Raw genomic sequence first — 19,772 nt, 5'->3', positions numbered from 1 at the left:
AGCTGGCATACAGCATCTTGTTAGTTAGGGGACTGCTGCTGGTGACAGTGGGTGTTCCCAGCACTGGTGTGTGCTTACTGGTGTAGGCCACATTTACTCTTAAATCAGAAACCAGTAATTTCAAAATCAAATCTCACTTGGCACACCAGAAATGTGCGTTTTATTTCATAGAAGTCAGTTTCTCAAACTCAGTTATGGTGGACGTCTCAGTAAGGAGCTCTCTGCTTATCTTGGTTTGGCTGTCGTTAGCCAACTTTGGCTGGTAAGAGTCTTGCTGGTAAGATGTTCCAACCTACGGCTGAATGTATGCAAACCAACAGTCTCTGGTGGTAACTGCCTTTAGAATCGTAAGTGAGACTGTTGTGATTACTTAGCCATAGAAAACAATACACTGACCAGTTTAAAACATGTATTCTGTGTTTGATAGACTCAGATATCTAGCCCTGCCAGGCTTGGAACTCGTGTACCAAGCTAGTCTCAAGTCGCCACCCACCTTCCTGCCTCTGCCTCTCAAGTGCTAGGGTTACAGGTATGTGCTGCCATCTCAGGTCTTACGGGTCTCACTCCCTATTATGGAATGTCCTCGGGTCTTACGTTCTCAATACTGCAAAGTGTGTGCTTTAAGTGTGAACACTTAATTAAAGCAATGCTTCTCATCATACATGACTCTTAAAACAATAATTTAAACTCATGACAACAAAGTTATACAAAGGCCAAATAAGAGCTGAATTAAGGTGAGTTTTGAGCTTTTTGACACAGTTCTTACCCCATTTAAAGAAGCACTTGCTTTTGAAATTTCAACTCGGTTGGTGAAATCAGATTGTAGGTTTTGATACTGATTTATCAGGTTTGTAATAAGGGTACTGATCAAACTGGCACAGTTTGCTTCTGAAAATACTTGACTTTGAACCTGGAAAAGAACTCACGTCCATGAATGTGTACAAATACTAAAATTCAAGACCAGCAATAACAGCCACACATAATTACACAGAAATGACATTTCAGAAGAACTACATACATACCTTTAGAAGGAAATGTGTCATGAACGTGTAGACAATATTGTTGTTTAGAAAAGTTCTTTCATCCATTAGGATACATTTAATGTACTCTGCAAAAACAGGATCCTCACACAGAAGCTTGACGCAGTTTCTTGACATAGCTGACTGCAGTGAGGAAAAGAAGCACTGCGGTTAGCAGCTGGGGACCTCAGTTTAGCAGGTAGAGCTAGAGGAAGGCAATGGCAAAGCCCAGCACATGTGTTCATCTGTGTACATATGTGTCTATCCCATGTCCACAGAGGTCAGAAGAGGGTGTTAGATACCCCATTGACTAGACTGCAGACTGTTAGCAGCCATGTGGGTGCTGGGAATCGAACCTGGGTCCTTTGGAAGAGCAGCCAGTGCCCTAAGCACTGGCCATCCCTACAGCCCTGTCAACACATACTTTAAAAGAAGTGTACCTTTATTACCCAGCACTGAGTTAACAAGGATTGGAAGCAAGCCTTACAGCACAGGATATGATTGTTGTAAGGGGACAATCAATGGGTAAACTAATAGATAACCAGACCTCATACAGACCAAGAGAAGACAAATTCTAAGAAGAAATAAAATACGTCTGCTAGGAAGTTAACTAAAGTTTACTATTGGATCTCATTTTGTCATTTGTCTCACATAGATTTTTGGGATCTCAATGTTTGGAAGTTCTACTAAAATCTGACTTTTCTGTTTTGCTGTAACTTAAACACAAGTAGTATGTCTTTCAACAGACATTCCATCTACATTACATATATGGATGTATGTATCACATGAGTAAACAAGGATTTAGACAAATGCATTTATTAACATGTTTTGGTGAGTAAGTTCAAGGCCACTCTAGAATTTAGGATTAGAATAGGGTGGGCTCTTTTTAGACCCGTAGTGCTGGAGGTTGGGGAAGATGGCTTGGCAGTTAAAAGCTGCTTTGCCAGAGGATCTTGGTTTAATTCTGGGCACCGGCATGGCAGCCCCCAACCATCTGTAACTGTCCAGTCTCAGAGGATACAGTGCTCTCTTCTACTCTTGAGGGTGAGGGCACTGTATGCACACGGTATGGTATGTAGACAAGACGCCCAATTATATAATTTAAAAAATTCAGACCACTGGTGATACCTTTATCAATGAAAAGATCAATAGTAGTGACAGAAAGGGGAAAGCAGAAATCTGCTCCAATTTATTGAACAGATGACTCAGTTCCAGGTCAACCAGTGCACCCTTAATCCTAGCATTCCTGAGACAGGCTAGAGTACTAGCATCTCTGAGTTTGAGGCCAGCCTGGTCAATACAGTGAGTTCTAGACAGCGAGAGGTACAAACAGACCGTGCCTCAAAAATAAAGTAAACCAGTAAGTTATTTTTTGTGTGCCCATCACATCAGCTAATTAGGATCAATGCCTTCTGAAGACTCATAGCATTCTTCCCTGTAACATTTGTTGTAGTAATAGTTCAGCCTTTTACTTAGTAGTTACAGTAAACGCTACTGTAGAAGCTAACACTCTTCAGGGTACAGGTGATGCCATAGTCTTAGAGTTTAGGGCATGTAATAACTACTACAGTGGCACAACATGCTCAACATGTAAGGAGATGTGCCCACCGCTGCCCCATAGGACAATGGGCACTGTATAGTTTTACCTAGGAAAGGGTCAGTCTTTCCTCTGGCAGAGGGAAGACACAACTAGGAGAAATCAAACAGTTGTGTTTGTGGAGATCCTTTGGTTCAAATCCAAAGAATGAGACACACATTACATTAGAGTAACCGGGCTTCTGGATCCTTCACAACTCTCCAGCACCTTACAAACATTACTTATTTACTATGGGCCAGCTTTAAGAACTTGACTTTTTCTTTCCTGAGGCAGGGTCCTGTTATGTAGCCCAGGCTAATCTTGTATCTGTGACTATCTTCCTGCTCCAGCATGGGCTGGGATTGCAGTTATAAGGATGCATACCATACCTGGCTAGGAGCTGACTCTTTGAAGTGTAAAGTGAGTGAGGTAGCCTTTTCTGCTGTTTGGTTTTAGCTAGAGACAGGTGGAGCTAAAGGCCAAGCAACACTGTTTCTGTTAGAGGTTTCAGTGGTGAGAAGAAGAGACACTTGGGGTGGGGGAGCGCTGGGAAGGCTATGAGCTTGCTTTCCCCAGTACTTCTGCAGCTTAGACTTGCTGCTTCTGAGCTACACATGAGAAGTCACCGACGTCATCTGAAGAATCATTTACTTTACCTGAGTCTGGCACAGCTCAGTCCAAAGTTTGGGGAACAGTGCAAGGTGAAGTGGCAAGCCTTCGTAGGCAACCAGGACACCTGAAAAGAACAGAACATCGCAATAGGTCATATGTCATAGTGCTGACCTACTGAACGGCAGACACACTGTTAACTATCTCTGTATCTCTGCTTTGAATTGCATCCTGCTGGCACTGCATAGAAAACACACAGCGATACTTACAGGAGAACTCATTTCAGTGTTTTAAGCAGTGCAATAATTTAAAGTGTGGAGTTGTGATTTTATTCATACAACCTTGAACCTCATTCCCAGAGGGGTCTAAGACAACTTCAACCAGCTGTTTGCGTCTGAGTACTGGTCTGTATCATGGAGATTAAAGTAACTGCAGTGGTTTTCAGAGCTTCTTGGAAAGGAGACACTGCATATCAGAGACTCTGCCGAGTTGTTGGGCTTCAGAAGGGCCGGAAAGAAGTAAGGAGAACTACAGTCCAGGGCACTCCACTTCCTCCTCTTCGGTTCTCTGTGTACTTAAGTAAATACTGCTGTGAACCTATTACTGCCTCTTGCCTCGTCCTCAGGATGTTCTGGAGAGATCAGACAGGACTGTCAGTGACTGCTGCCTAGGACCGTCCTCTGCTTGTGTGTGCTTCTGATTGTATGTATGTGTGTGTCTTCCTGGGGTTTGAAACCAGGGGCTCAGGCACATAAGCTACAGTAAGTACTTTACCACTGAGCTACAGTCCAAGTTCTGGACCCCCCAATTTTATCTTCTAGATGTTACACAGATGTTCACTCTATTCCTCTATCCCTCCACCTTCTTGCCTCTCTCACAAAAAGCTGCAATGTCGGCTCCCTTCATAAAAGTCCTATTGACCCTCTTTTACATCTCTTTACCCTCAGGAAAAATATAGCCACAAAGAAGACTATAAACTACCTTCCAGTTAAAGAGTATGGGTTGGATTGGGAGTGGCGAGCAGACAGTAAGTCTGGGCCTTGTGGCCACAGGATGCCTACTGCAGACCCTGAAGTCTTTGAAGGCAGCACCCAATGGCAAAAAGGGCAGCAAATGACCAGGGATAGCGGCTCCAATTACAACTTCACACATACTAAAATTTGAATCACAATTTTCATGTGTCACAAAACAGTCTATTCTAACTTTAATGTACAAATAGGAACCCTACTCTTAGCAGGCTGCTGCTAGCTTTTTAAGAACTCCTAGTAGGTAGATTGTAGTGTGCCAGTTCTTGGCCAAGACCAAGGCTTTGAGATCTTTCAATAGCAGATCACACATAGTGATATCTTTTAGAATTAAGCTTATTGGGGCTGGGGATTTAGCTCAGTGGTAGAGCGCTTGCCTAGGAAGTGCAACGCCCTGGGTTCAGTCCCCAGCTCTGAAAAAAAAAAAAAAAAAAGAACCAAAAAAAAAAATTAAGCTTATTAATTAGTCCTCTGTAAAGACATTTGTTATCATTTATTCTAACCTAGTCTGGATTACGCTGGACGCATTTATCCATAATAATACGTGTAAACGAACCATCAAACTAGTGACTACAGGAAATGGTTTCAATAGTCACATTTTCTTTAGTTGTAACTGATCATGAAATAAGGGTTGAGAAAATATGACCGTGGGGCCAAGCCTATGCTACCTGTTTTATGACTAGGTGAGTTACGAATAGCCTTTACTTTGTATTTAACTATGACTCCATGGTTTCTTGATACAAAGCCCAAGCTGGTCTTGAAACCCACAATTCTTGTCTCTGCCTCAAAGGTGTGGGATTATAGGTGTTGAACTCCTAGACCTGGGAGTTGTTATATTTTCAAGGATCAATAAAGACAAAAACATTAAAATAAACAACGATGGCAACAAGCCAAAGAAGAAGTGACCTGTTACTAGTAACCAGGTTTCCGGTCTGCCAGTCAGTTTCTGACTGCTGACTGGATATAAACTCTCATGGAAAGTCTGCATCAGCACTGATGTTGTTAACTTTTTCTTTCCTCAACAATTCTTCCTCAAAGTAGAGCAGTCCCTTATGCTTAGCTTTCAACAGCTCCAGAGAATCAGCATCAAGTGCCACAGCAAACATCCTGTACGTGTCTTTGTGATCTAAAACCCGCCTTTTAAAACAAGGAGGAAAGGAACGTTTACTGGCACCTACTTTATTAGGCATGAAAAATAAATTCATTAAAATTTCACAGGTTTGGGGAGTATTATTCAGTCCTCATTTACTTCCTGAGACAGGTTCCAGTAAAACCACGCCTGGTCTGAGTTACATGAGTCCCAGCTATCTAACCTCAACGCCCGTGTCTTTCCAATAATCTACTCGCTCCCGTCCTCCGAGCCATTGTTTTCTTAGTGTCTTGCCCACCACACTTTGTACAGGGATCAGCCCGGGGCCTTGGGCAAGCTGAATGGAATGTTCTTCTGTGGAGCTCCTCAGGCATGACAGCTCAGTCATCAGTGAACTCTGGACATTATGCCAGCCAGTGTTGGGACATGAAGCCACCTTCCAGCCCTTCCAACTCCCTCTCAAGCTGCTTCCTCTGGAAAGAAGGTTGCTCCTTCAAAGCAACAGCGTTTCTGAAACTTCTCAAAGCCAACACTGTCTTAACTCTATCTACTCCTCCGTCTCACTGACCAGGTACAACCCACATGGAGAAACAGTCACCACACACCTGAGACTGTAGAAGCCGCTATGTGGTCTGTCAGGAAAACCCTTCAAGTTCCTTTTGTAGGGAAAATGGTATGATTGTTGTGAGGTTAAAATATTTCATAGTCACAATTTCTTCTATAGCAGTGTCATTCCCACCCATGGTCATCTAGGGAAGCAGTGGCATCAATAGAAGCCACAATCAAGACACCTTAGGCAAAAAATACCAGTTCTCTGACAGAGCTCCTGTTCTCACTCCACACCCACTAAGTAACCGCCTGCAGCTCTCCTGCAGGCTACTGAGCTGGAGTCGCCAGCCAGCCACATGGGTCCTCTGGAGATGAGCAGGCTGGCATGCAGTTAGGCTGTCTCCTACGTCATCACCGTGTGCAACTCATGTGGATTTCCTCCTACTTGGCTGGAAAAGCCGTGTCTGCATTAACTGTCAGGGTCTGCAGTGCCTGAAATACATTCACCCAATAACTCACTAAACCTTCGAGAGAAGCAGGCGTCAGAGTGTGCTTTCTGTATCTGCATGTCATGAAATCCTATGTTTATTAAGGAAAATTCATTTTAGGGGAGAGACGGCTTAGCAGTTCAGAGCACTTTGCTCGTACAGAGGACTAGGGTTTAACTCTCAGTACAAACAGAGGCTCATGAGCTCCTGTAACTCTAGTCCCAGGCTGTCCTCTGGCTCCTCCAGACAGCAGAAACACATGGTGTACAGAAACATATGCAGGCAAACACTCACGTACATCAACAAAATAAACAAACTTTAAACAGTGTATAGCAGCACGCCTGGCCTTTAAACCAACCAGTCTGAGCTGGGTGTGGTGGCACTCCTGGAACTGCAGCAAGTGCGTCTCTGCGGAGAAGCCAGCCTGCTCTACTCTAAAGTCCTGGATAGCCAGAGCTGTACAGTGAGACCCTGTCTTAAAACTACTTTTGTTTTATGAGTATATGATACTTGTAAAAACATCTTTTCTTAACATATTCAGACAAATTTCATAAATAATGTTAAATGCTGAAGGCACAAGACTCTGGTTTCGTCATTAAAAATGAAAATGTTAATGATCTAAAAGAAATGCAGGAACGAAAATGGAGCAGAGACTGAAGGAAAGGCTGTCTAGTGACAGATCCACCCCATGGGCAGGCACCAAACCCTGACACTATTACTGATGTCATGAGGCTCTACCAGCAGCTGACTGAGATGGATGCAGACAGGTAAGGCACCCCTGTGGGAGAGTTGGGGAAAGACAGAAGGAACTGAAGGGGATGGCCACCCCACAGGAAGACCAACAATGTCAACAAACCTGGACCCCAGGGAGTTCCCAGAGACTGAGCCACCAACCAGTGAACACACATGGGCTGGTCCACAGGCCTCAGTACAGAAGTAGCCACGGACCTTGTCTGGCCTCAGTGGAAGAGGATGTGCCTAATCCTGTAGACATGATGCCCCAGGGAAGGGGCATGCTTGGGGGCTGGGGTTGGGGAGTACCCTCTCAGACAGAACTCTGGGAGCAGGGTGTGTGTGTGAACATTGGGTATGTAAATAAATTAAATAATCAATTTTTAAAAGTAAAAAAATAAAATCTGAATAAATAAAATGTAAATAAAGTTGAAATGTAAGGATTTAACCTGTACCTGACCATTCTACTATTCATTTCGGGGAGGGGAGAGTAATTATAACTTGCAATACCATTTTCTATATCCCTCTAAGAATTCTAATCACAAGTTGGACATGGCCAAGGATTACCCCTGTAGTAAGGAAGCAATGAAAAGCAGATCTCTTAGGTTAAGCCAGTCCAGTCTCCAGTGGTATGGCGGGCAGGGCTACATAGAAATACCCTGTCTCAAAAAGCAAACGGCCAACCACAGGATTTCACTACAAATAATTTCCCCTGTACAGGTAGGTATATAAAAGCACTCCGTGATCTTACCTCACATAATGACAGCATTATTCTCTTGGCTTTTTGTTTGTTTGTTCATCTTGATAGTGTCTCACTGTGTAGCCTTGGCTATCCTGGAACTCACTATGTGGACCAGGCTGCCTGTGGACTCAGAGGCCAGGTGGTTTGTTTCTCTAGTGCTGGTATTAAAGGTGTGCACAACCACAGGGGCCTTATACTGGTTACTGTGGTAGGTAACTCGCCCTCTGTGAGGCTGTGGTAGTAATCTTTGTGCTGCTCCCTCACCTGCTGGAGGACGGCGCTGCACACTGTCAACTCCATCTTCGGGGAGTTTTTCTTCCTCATGTAACTCATGAGATGTTACCATGTTTGTTTTGAGGACTATATAATACCAATGAAATGTCTTACTGGGTATTTTTTATTTCAATTCATATACACTATGAATAAAGTGAAAACGAACATCCTGTGTGTTGTCTTCCATTTTTATGAGGACAGAGCAAATCTCTGTATCCACTCTGCTCAGCACAAGGAAAGAACATCTAAGTTTTAACGGACAGTGCCAAACTGCCTCCCAAAATCGATAGTGTTCCATTCATTGGCTCTTTTCTCTTCATATCTGAAGAATGGGCACAGCCAAAATGTGTTCGTCCCCTAATCCACTCTCTCAGGTTAAGTCATCGTTTGTTTTTCTATGAATGAGGCCACTCCTTACACGGCTAATGAACACTGTGTGTGGGGATGACAAAACTATTCTTGCAGGGACTTTGTTTAGTTTTCATTTAATCAGAGCCCAAAACAATCTTGTGTATTGGAACCTACTTATCTGCTTAGTCTGCCAACACTTTCCCATTAAGTGCTCTGTGATTTCTGGTTTTGATTTGGTTTTGGTTTTTGACAGGGCTTTACCAGGCAGTACTGGTTTACCTTCCACTCGTAGATCTGCTGTGCCGCCACAACGACCCGCCACAACCCACCAGCACATGCTTTGTGATGTCTTCACAATCTAATAATTTCAATTTTTGTGTAACCAAAGTTATCTTAAGCTAAATATGGCCATGTTTGTATTTGCATACATGTGTGGTGAGGGTGCACGTGCTTGTGTGGAGGCTGCTAGGCACCCTTTTCTATTGATTGCGCTCTCTTGCCATCCCTGGAATAGGGGCAAAGTCTCAAGCAGCCCAGGCTAGCCTCAAACTCATTATATAGTCAACAACTATCTTGATTGACTTCTTTTTTTTTTTCTTTTCTTTTCTTTTTTTCGGAGCTGGGGACCGAACCCAGGGCTTCCTAGGCAAGCGCTCTACCACTGAGCTAAATCCTCAACCCCTTGATTGACTTCTTGATCTTTTTTCATTACCCCTCAGTGTATGGCCCACCATGGTGATATAATACTACCTCTACTCTATTAATTGGATATTATCTTTAATTGTCACTAAACATGTGTGTTTGGTCTTTTTTTCCATGGTTTGAACCATTCTAGTTTACAAAATGAAAGAAAAAAAAGGACAAAGACATGAAATTATGGAGCTATTCAGGAATGTGAGGGATAACTTTGTTTTTTGTTGAAACAATCCAAGCAGGCAGGGAATGCCTAATTCTCTTGCCTTAGCAAGAGTTCTAGCATGAGCACAGGCACAAGCAACCCCATGTTTTGTTCAGTTGCCCATATAAAAACAACAAAGACTTTTCTTCAACTTTGGCAACCCAAGGCACATTTTAAGACAATCTGCCCATGGTAATACATGGACTATCTAAATTCAAGACTCAAAGGAGTAAGATGTCAGTGTAAACTCCTCAAACCTTGGCATTACTAATGCTCCTCACCACGGCTGTCATCAGCCTAAGTTTTGTTTTCCTAAGCCCTTGCTCAGGTGCCTTTCTTTGGAAACAGTGGTGAAAACTGTCACACTCTGGGCTATCCTGTTCCCACACACGGTAGGCTGCCCTTGTCCTAAAGTCTATCTAACTGCTAAGAGGATATCCAGCTTTGCGCATTAGCCAAGAATGGACAGAGGAACTTTCCGGTTTTTAATCTACGGTTTGGGTTTGGATCTAGTGGTCTCCTGACAGCCAGTCACTGGCTATGTAAATTTAGTCTCACTGGGATTTGGTCACATTTCAAAATTTCAAGCTAGTATGGCTAGTAACTGTCACCCTCTGGTAATACAGAGCAGCCAACGAGATGTGCATCGCTGTAGACCCCTCCAGAACACAGTGTGGATACAAGGAACCAACCAATGCAGAATCAACAGTGCTGCATGGTTACTTAGAGGAGTGATGGTGGGTACAGAAAGGTCATGGACGCTGACTTGGTGTGTGACTGTCAAGTGCTAACCTTCTCTCTCACTTTTACTTAGTTATGCTCGTCTTCAAAGGCTGCTTCCCTATGTAGCCCGGACAGATCTTAAATCCATGGCCATCTTCCTGCCACAGCCTCCCGGGTACTGAGAATTCAGACATAAGGGACCACATCAAGTTACCCAGATCCATTTCTAAATTCCATGCAAGTATATATTTGTGTTGACGGAAGAGACAGTCGAAAGTGGTAGGTCACTCCCTACTTGGTGAAAGCTGTCCCAAGTGTCCAGAGCGGCTCCTCACATACTTTGTTATAAATTACATAAGCACAGTTACCTGCGAGTTGCCCAAAGGTCAGCATCTTTGCAAACACCTCCGATCTGAGCATAAAGGCTCCTGAGGATTCTCTTACACCTGATCATTGCTATTGCTAAAGCTTCAGGCTTTTACCAAGTGCTACAACCCAGATGCGTACTTCTGAAACAGACAGTCTGCAGATATCCTTACCGCCCATATCTTGGCATGAGCCACAGATACGCAGGTATAATCATCTAATGGACTAGGAACAGCCTTCAAAATTGAGGATGCTCTCCTCGCTTACCAATAAGGTGACTTTTCTTAAGAGGAGCTATCCCTGACAGCTGTAACCATTTCCTTCTTCCTGGATAATGAAATCTATGACTGGATCCCATCTTTTGCCCTACCTAGAATGGCCAAAACCTTTTCCATAGCCTATTCTTGATCTAAGCGGGTAATTTCCTAGGTATCACTCCCCATGCTCTGAAATGAAATCATAGAGGCCAGAGAGAATCCTGGCCCATCCTTGATAAAATCAGAAGGCAGGACATACAGAACGTGGAGGTGCTGACCTTGAAGAGAGCCGTCAGACACTCTCTGAAGTTGTTTTCTCCCCTATGTCTCCCTGAAGGACTTGTTTTCTCGTCATTACCTGGCTCCTTTCTTCTTTGTCTTCTCACTTTGAGACTTACCTCCTAGTCACTCACATGTGCACCTCTGCTTCACTGCCAGGCCCGCTTGGCTTTGCTCGCACCAGCTGCACCGGCACTAACGAGCTCCACTCACCCTGAGGTAAAGGCCAGGGAAGTCTGTCTCTAGGCTTTCCCCCAAGCAAGGCAGGCTATTTTGGAATTCTGCTGTGAAGATGGTGGACTTAGACTCCTAAGTACAAAGTGCTGACCAGCCCTGCTCCACACTCCTTTATAGACCAGAGGAAACTTGGGGCAGAACTATTCAATGGAAACCAGTAAGTTGGTATTTTCTTAATAAAAGTTAAAATATTCCCAAGAATTCTAATTAATATTTTTAAACATTCACTTTAAAAAAGAAAAAATAATAAAGGGATTGTCATGTATTTCCCCTTCCTGTATGGCTAGGGGCTTAAGGAATCCAGCGGCGTTTACTGCTCATCTGTCATACTTACTCAGCTTAACTAACGTCTCAGTAAATTTTTCACAGTTGATTGCAACTCGGCATACTAGGTGGATGAGCTGATGGTAAGAAAAGAAGAAGTCTAGCAGCGTACGATCATAACCGTCATCTTTGCCCTGAAGGTTAAAGATGATAAAACGGTTGCACTTAAATTGTAGAATAAAGAGCATATTTTGTGCAAATGTAATAAGATTAAGTAAAAAGCTAATTAAATCTTTAACTTCTATAAGAATCTAGTTTTAAATTCCAATTTTCTAGGGTGTTAAGATCATAACTGCCCTAGGTTTATTTCCGTGAGCAGGTGCTACCTACCAGCTGTGATTACCCATCATTCCATGACTCCATAGAGGAACAGCACTGAGACGTTAGCATGGCTACGGACATGGCATCAAGAAGACTGACTTACATGTGATTTTTGAATGATCTGAAGGTATTTCTATACGGGTAACTATAATATTAATTATTTTTAATATTTTATCATAGGAGAATTGCTCAATTATACTTAAGATCCAAAAATAGTAGGCAAAAGGCAGTGTGAAGGAAGGTGTGGATGAAGAAAGCTAAAGGGGAAAAATATTTTTAAAAAAATGTTAAAGCTAGGGTAAATTATCCTATATTAACATAGCTTACCGCTATAATTTAGAATTGGCACTATTTTAGAGTAAGTGTTAGAGAGCAGAAGCCAGATGATGACTCTGTCAGTGGCCTGGGCAGTTAAGAAGACCTAACCGAGGTCTTAATTATGTGGCCAAATTAAAAACATCTCAAGTGCCTAGCTGACCGTTGTAGATTTAAATGCAGGACGTGGCTACAGTTTAGCCTGGTGTCACACTAAGGCTTACTGTTAAGCTCTCTTCTTAGCAGAAGGAAAATCTTAAGGACCAGTTCATGCTGTTGATTTTGCAAATGCCAATCAACACGTAAGAGCGCGTGAAGCGAGACGTCCAAAGGAATCTGATTATTGATCTGATTATTAGCCTTCATGAAACGTTCACATAAACCTAACGGATCCAACCGCCAGGGGGAGCTCAGATTACCTTGTTCTATAGAAATACGATTTTCCTGGCATCCCAACATACCTTACTGGTTTCCACCATTGTGGGCAAGAGGCACATATTGAGTTCAGGGCGCGGAGGCCGAATATTGCTTTTCCCTCCTATTAGCTTGATATTTTCTCGACAAGGGAAATAAGGTCCAAGAGACACTAAGACATTAAAAGTGTACAATAAGAATAAATGGAAAACATAAATCTCCAAGCTTCAGTGTGCAGAATGATACATGTCAACCACATTCAGGGATTATGTTAAATAAATACGTACTTGGTATATTACTGTGATGGTAAGTACAATGGTTGTGCTGTAGGAAGGGAACCAGAGTATGCAGAAAATCATGGGGGCTCAAAAGGACAAGTTCCTTGAGGACATCTGAAAAGTAAAACAGTTTGAGCATTAAGCACTGGGGGGGTTAGATGTACCCACTGCTTCTCCACTCCTGAGTCCTGACGAGGTTCTGGTGTGGTGAGCACCACACACTGGCGGAGCTCCTCACACAGGGAGAGACGCTCTGATGCCCAACTCAGGATCAAGAGCTACGACAAGCAGAGCGGAGGCCCTTACTTAAGACAAGACATTTAAAACACTATCCTTAGCCCCCATCCCCCTGCTTCCATGTAGACACACACAGTCCAGTCAAACAGCAATGTGCCATATCATTCATTGCTATAAAGTCCATCACAACAGCTTGGGTCCGAGAAACAGCTGGTAACCTGCAGTCTACTATTCAAAGCTTGGTGATATTGGCTGGACTGATTCTCACCCACTGACCACACAAGAGTCAGTCTCAGGATGGGCAATTAGTTGTTTTTGCTATTCTGAGAAATTACAAACAGTTAATAGTCTAATGCTCACGACTTCAAGCAGTTCCTAAGGTAGTAAAAAACTTCACTCTGTATTTAAAACGAAGATTCTTTTAATAGTTATACATTATCATTTTATAAATGAGTGTTCGCTCACAAGTGGGTCTATAGTTACTGAGAAAAAATTATGAACAGATGAAGTACTTAAAATTTTCAATTAGAAAAATTCAGCAAGACAAAAACAAGCAATCCCTGCTTCCCCCAGCCCCCACCCTGCTCTAGCTCCTGTCTATAGAGCAAGTCACCGTCTGACTTTTGTTCCTTCTTTCCTGGCATCCGCCTCTAAGCAGCACACTCTCATTCTTGTCTTCACGAACTGAGAAGTGTTTTTAAGGCCAACAACCCACAGTGAAAGAACTAACCTTACCCTTACAGGTGATGTGGGATCAGAAGATCAGAACTGCAAGAAGCCTACGGACAACTGAAAGAGACCCCAATACTCAACACACGAGTGTGTCAACACTAGCATATTAACAACACACGAGTGTGTCAACACTAGCATATTAACAAAGAAGTTGCCTTTCTTGGGTCCTGCTTGCTTGGGTGAGTTACACAAACAAGTTTCATTGTCTTCCAAACACTGTAAATCTAATATCACAACCTATATAAACAGGACAAAAAGCTAAACAAACCAAAAATTTCAGAAATATTGGTCTATAGTTTTTATTTTTCAAGTAACTTACCAATGCAAGCATTTCGTAATTCTGGAGGGCTGTAGGAATTAAGAAGGGTTAGAAGTTTATGGGCGAATTCAATTCTCTCCTGCCACTGGATTAGTGCCTGCTTCACATCTGCAAATATAAAAGCAGATATAAATGGGCTTTTGAATAATCACAGGCCCTCATAGTTTTTCTTCTTTCTATTGTGATACATCAAGAGTTTTGAATTAATTACATAAAACACGTTTTGGTGAAAGCTAAGTGGTTAATTTTATGAGATTATTAGATTATTACATTAAACCTACTCTTCTTTTTGGCAGGAGCAGGGTAAGGGTGGAGAGAGACTGGCTCTGCTATATATAGCCCAGGCTGGCCTGGGACTTTCCTGCTCTTGCTATATATAGCCCAGGCTGGCCTGGAACGTTCTTGCTCTCCTGGGTAACCCTCCTGAGGGTGAGGATTGTGGGTGTATGCTAAACATGTTACATCTTTTCTATTGTAAAAAAAAAACTACTATTATTTGTGCATGTGCACACTGAGGGTGGAAGAGGACTAAAGACATGTGTCACGGTGCACGTGTAAAAGTAAAGGACCATCTATGACCCTCCGTCTCCCCTTCCACATTTTGGTGGGTTTCAGAAAGCAGACTTAACTGATCAGGATTGGGTAGAAAGCACCTTTATCCATTAATCCATGTCAATGATGTGAAACACACTAGATTTCCTAAAGTACTTGGTTTTATGACAATTATATTCCACTTTTTTGTTGAGATGAGGTCATGAGATCTGCTCTAGGTCTGTCTTAAATTCTAAAGCTCTAGGGATCTTCCATCTCAGCTTTTCAAGTCACCAACACTGCAGGTGTTATATATAAGGCACTGATACATTTCATTTTCTAGATCATGATGTTCAGGACTAGTAATAAATATTTTTACACTTATTTCTACTAACACTAAAAATGACCTAATTTGAGCCATGAATGTTAAAACAAACAAACAAACAAACAAACAAACAAACCCAACTTACTATTGTGTGTGGAAGCTTTTCCAATCTCCTAAATCTTGACTCTCATACTATGCCTATTGTTTTTTGTTTTTTTTTTTGTTTTTTGTTTTTTTCCGGAGCTGGGGACCGAACCCAGGCCCTTGCGCTTGCTAGGCAAGCGCTCTACCGCTGAGCTAAATCCCCAACCCCTTGCCTATTGTTTTTAAGTAGGTATGAATAAAATCTATAAGAACATTCCACTCCCCCTTTATATTGTGAGATCATGATAAACACTGTACAATACTAACTAGTTCAGGAACCACTGGCTCGGGAAGTAGGAAGTCATCTTTTGTGAGGCCTTTCATTTGTAAAACAAGTCTCTTAAATGGCAGCAAAATGGTAAAAAAATAAAAACTACACATGACCAAACCTTTTCTCTGGAGATATGGGCGTGTAGACTTCAAAACCGAAAGGAATATTGACAGAAGCTCTGCTAAGTCTCCAGTCACGTGGCAGGCTGTTGCTTCGTGGTACATCATGTGCAGTGTGTTGAAGGACTACAAGGGATTGAGGAAGCAACATTTAAACCTTCAACTTCATGTCTACTTTAGACAAAAAGGAAACTCTTTATCTTCTAAAAGGCATTTCCAGACTCAGATTACATGTGCATATACGTATACCAAACAAATGTTCTTTGTATGTGTGGTGTATGGTAAGTGCATGTATGTGTGTACATGTGTGTGTGCGCGTGCATCTGTGTGTGTGCATGTGCGTGTGTGCATGTCAGATGTTTTCCTCAATCATTCTCTACCTTTATAAAGAAGACGTCTTGAAAAGATTTGTGTGTGTGTGTGTGTGTGTGTGTGTGTGTGTGTGTGTGTGTGTGTGCGCACGCGCGCTCACCGGTGTGCCTAGGAAGGGTAGAGGACAATTGGCAGAGCAGGGCTCTCTCCAACCCCTGTGCTGAGCGGCTTGTGGCTTATTTGTGTGGTCTTGGACAGAGCGGCTCACAGACCCTGGAGCCCGCTCACCTTCCCAGTGCTGTGGTGAGGGCCGGCCCACTGCCTGGCTTTATGTGGGTGCTAGGAGTCAGGTCCTCACGCTTGCAGAGCAGAACTTTATTGACTGGACCACTTCTTTAGACTCCAGTCTTTTTAAAATAATACAACCTTATTTTAAAGGTCCTTTACCTTCAGAGCTGTATTTTATGTAAACATTCTAGTGTAAAAAATAATTTAATAATATTTTTTAAAAAATTCCAATTATTGCACTATTTAACCTGTAAACTGGCAGACCAGGAATTATATGGTTTGTTAACTGCCACATTCTTTTGCCCAGCGCAGTACTTAGCAAAGAGTAGATATTTCAATCAGAGACAAACATTCCTTGTCTTTCAGCTCAGGGAGTAATCTATTTGAATGTTCCCCATGAACCACTGCAAAAGTTCGAAGTCTTCAAAATGTAGTTTCTTATTCTGTTCCTTCTCTATAATACCATTAATGAAACAAAACAAAACCAACAGTATATCTTAAATCATATAGCGCTCTCTGAGTGTTCAATTTTATCTTATCTCCAGCACACATCTAAAGAGTATGATGTACTTCTGGTAGCTTTAAGCCATCTTGCCCTTGTGAACTAGGAATCATGGGAAGAACTGACTGAAGGCATCAGTCTTGTACAACTTCCTCAATACCTTCTCTTCTGTCTTTATTCCACCAAATAAGGAACTCTTGGGAAATAATGTGCACCCTTGACTACAAAACACATGTATTTCATTTTTATTTACTAAGTAAAATAAATAAAACTAGTTAAATAAACCTAAATATAAAGTGAGGACTAACCTATCTACAACCCTGCACAGACAGTTCAGCTTACACGCCCTATACACATGCAGTAGGAACTCTCGGAAATGAGATGCATTCACAGTAAAAGGCAATCAGGATTTACCTCAGTCATCAGGATTAACCCTCGATTAAACACTACAAGAAGTCTGTCTTCATCAGATTCTAAGAGTATTCTGAAGGCACTAGAAGAAGAAGAGAGTCCAGTCTGAATACAACAGAACAGTCTGGTGACAACAAAGACACAGAAGTCAAATTGGCTTAAGCTCCTAACTTTCCACCACTATAAAATAAACTGACTACATCTGTTGTTTCTTAATTTTCAAGAGATTTTATTATGTAGCCTGTATTTTGTGGCAATCCTCCTGGATTAACTTCATAATCTGGAATTACAGCCATGTACACTATTTTTGAGTCTCAAGTCTAGACCACTCTGAATCTCAGACTAACCCAGCAGGTGGCACTCAGGTATGGGACATCTTACTTTTCCACTAGTACCAGTTTGCAAATTTGCCAAAGTTTAAAAAAAAAAAAAAATCCTCTGAAAACACAAGCATTTCTACTTCTACGTACTCTGGGTTAAGTTCTGCAAAACAGTACATTATACTATAGTCCAAAAGCACTTATCAGTTTTGGGAAGAAAGGGTAACATGAAGTGCGGCCTGGGAGATTTACAGGAACAACCCTGAAAACCTTAAGATTAAGTCATGGGCACATTGTGACTTACTGCTGTGCTCAGAGCTCATTCTGTGAGGTAACAAAGTGCTACTAGAGAGAGCTGCAGACAGACACTTTTACTTCCACTGGATGCTTCTTTCCTTTACTTAACAAGCAGCAATACTTAAACGGAAAAAGCTGCAAACAATAAACCATGCTGAACTGAATGCCAAACATTTAAGAGAGTTCCTTTAAATGGAATTGGCAAAAAAAAAAAAATAATAATAATAATAAATAAATAAATAAAAATAAAAAAATGCTCATTTCATTTTGTAGACCACTGAAGATGAAACTCCAAAGCCTTCTGAAAGAGATCACCTAATCTTTTCTTGGGTTCACTAGTTTAGTATTATAGTGAATGCACAAAATTGTGCCCACTGTTTTTACGTCCTCTCAGCACTACACATGTTGTGCAAAATTTAATTTCCTTAGGTAAAGAAAGTAAAATAACTGGAAGCAGTTATTGTCTGAGTCCTCAGCCAGTTCTGCAGCTGAGAACAGTTTATTGCACAGATGCTTCTATTACTTTTGCTAATTCTAAAAAGTCCAATAGCTCTGAGGAAAAATGGAAGAAATATTAATAATATCAGACTCATCTTAAGATGCAAAAGCTGTTTCCCAAGACCTCTAGACTGGAACTACCCAAACGTGGGTCTGAATGAACTGCCACAGACAGAGCCTTCAGACTTCATACATTAAGATCCCTTTAAATACTGAGAGGACAACACACAAATATAAGCCAACCAAACCAAACCAAAAAACGCACAAACAAACAAACAAGTAACTAGGTAAAGCTGTTCCTTGGTACAGAAGTGTTTGCTGATGACCTTGAGAACTCTGTAAACTAGGAGAGCCAAGCATGCAGCTCAGCTGGCACAGTGCTTGCTGACAGTCGGGAGCCCTGGCTTTGACCCCAACACTACACAAATAGGGCACAGTGGCGTGCAGCTGCAACCCCAGGACACACAATGTGGAGGCAGCACAAGGACCAGAAGGTCAAGGTCACCCTTAGGTCACAGTGCACAGTAAAAGGCCAACCAAAAGGCTACAAAAGACTGTATTTAAAATAATAGTAAAAAACTTAAAAGAACAAAGTTTTAGTTGTAATGATTTAATAAATTTTTCCTTTAGTGTCAAAAGGAGAGGTCCCATGCTCTTACTTGGAAAGCCCACCCAGAAGCTGGTCAGAGAGCCCCCCTCTCACCTTATTAAAGTGGTCCAACAAGAGCGGCCATCTAAGCAGCGCAAGTAACAGCTTATGGTTGTTTTCTTAAACTGTTTAATATCTTCTAACTCTTCTTCTCGCATGTCTGGTCTCTGCGCTATAAACAGCTGCATCAAATTAAACAGTTCTTCCACAGCCTAAGAGAGGCGGAGATAAAACGGTGATCTATGCCTCCCCACTCTCCGTGAATGTTCACTAGCCAACTACTGAAGTCATGAATCAATCTACTACTGCAGAAAGCAGGGGTCATAAGTCAGTAATCAAATGAACTTACACTTAAATACATTATATACTACCACAAGTGTCTGACCTTTAGTATTATTGCATGACATTGTCACCAATAAAGCTCTTCTCAGAACAGCCACGTAATCAGATTAACCAAATAAAACATTGTATTTCAACTTGTTCATAACTCCGTACTGGGCAGTGCCAGATGATGCTGGAGTGAATGCGAGCTGCACGCGGCTCCTAAGCCCCTGGACATGCCTGTATGATCATTAAAACTGAAACTCACCAAAATTCTAACTAGACACAAGTCTTAATGCTGCTTAAAACACTAGCATTTTAAATTTAAAGGTGCAACTAGTGACAGGCTATACTTATTCTGTTCCCATCCTTTAATAGGTGAGAAACCATTAGTTTGTTTTAAAAACATTTTTATTGAGGGAGAGGAGCAAGGTACACGTGCATGGAAGTCAGAGGAGAGCTTTCAAAAGTCGCTTCTTTCCTTCCACTCTGTGGGTCCCAGGGGTAAAGATCAGGTCCTTCATCAATTTGGGCAAACGGCTTTACCCTTGAAAGCATCTCACTTCTCGTAAGGATTTCCAACACTTAAATGAAGCCTGAATGATTTAAAGCTGTTTCTGAGACACACCT

General features: G+C 42.0%; 1 protein-coding gene across 10 annotated transcripts in view; it reads right to left on the bottom strand.

Moving 5' to 3' along the window:
• The window catches only part of Usp34 (ubiquitin specific peptidase 34), a 190,610-nt gene that overhangs the window by 1,767 nt on the left and 169,071 nt on the right, over nt 1-19,772 (bottom strand). For 6 of the 10 annotated variants that reach the window (XM_087583898.1, XM_087583900.1, XM_087583901.1 and 3 more), the window contains 10 exon segments: nt 18,876-19,033; nt 17,061-17,139; nt 15,544-15,670; nt 14,155-14,262; nt 12,876-12,980; nt 12,636-12,760; nt 11,549-11,672; nt 3,252-3,331; nt 1,023-1,163; nt 767-910 (listed from right to left, as the gene is read on the bottom strand). In XM_087583898.1, the coding sequence (XP_087440024.1) occupies nt 767-910; nt 1,023-1,163; nt 3,252-3,331; nt 11,549-11,672; nt 12,636-12,760; nt 12,876-12,980; nt 14,155-14,262; nt 15,544-15,670; nt 17,061-17,139; nt 18,876-19,033 (1,191 nt within the window). 10 annotated transcript variants of the gene reach the window in all.

This window comes from Rattus norvegicus, chromosome 14 (assembly GCF_021556685.1).
Source record: "Rattus norvegicus strain SHRSP/BbbUtx chromosome 14, alternate assembly SHRSP_T2T, whole genome shotgun sequence".
Lineage (NCBI taxonomy): Eukaryota > Metazoa > Chordata > Mammalia > Rodentia > Muridae > Rattus > Rattus norvegicus.
The sequence above is the reverse complement of the archived record's forward strand: the minus strand, read 5'-3'. Positions and strand labels throughout refer to the sequence as shown.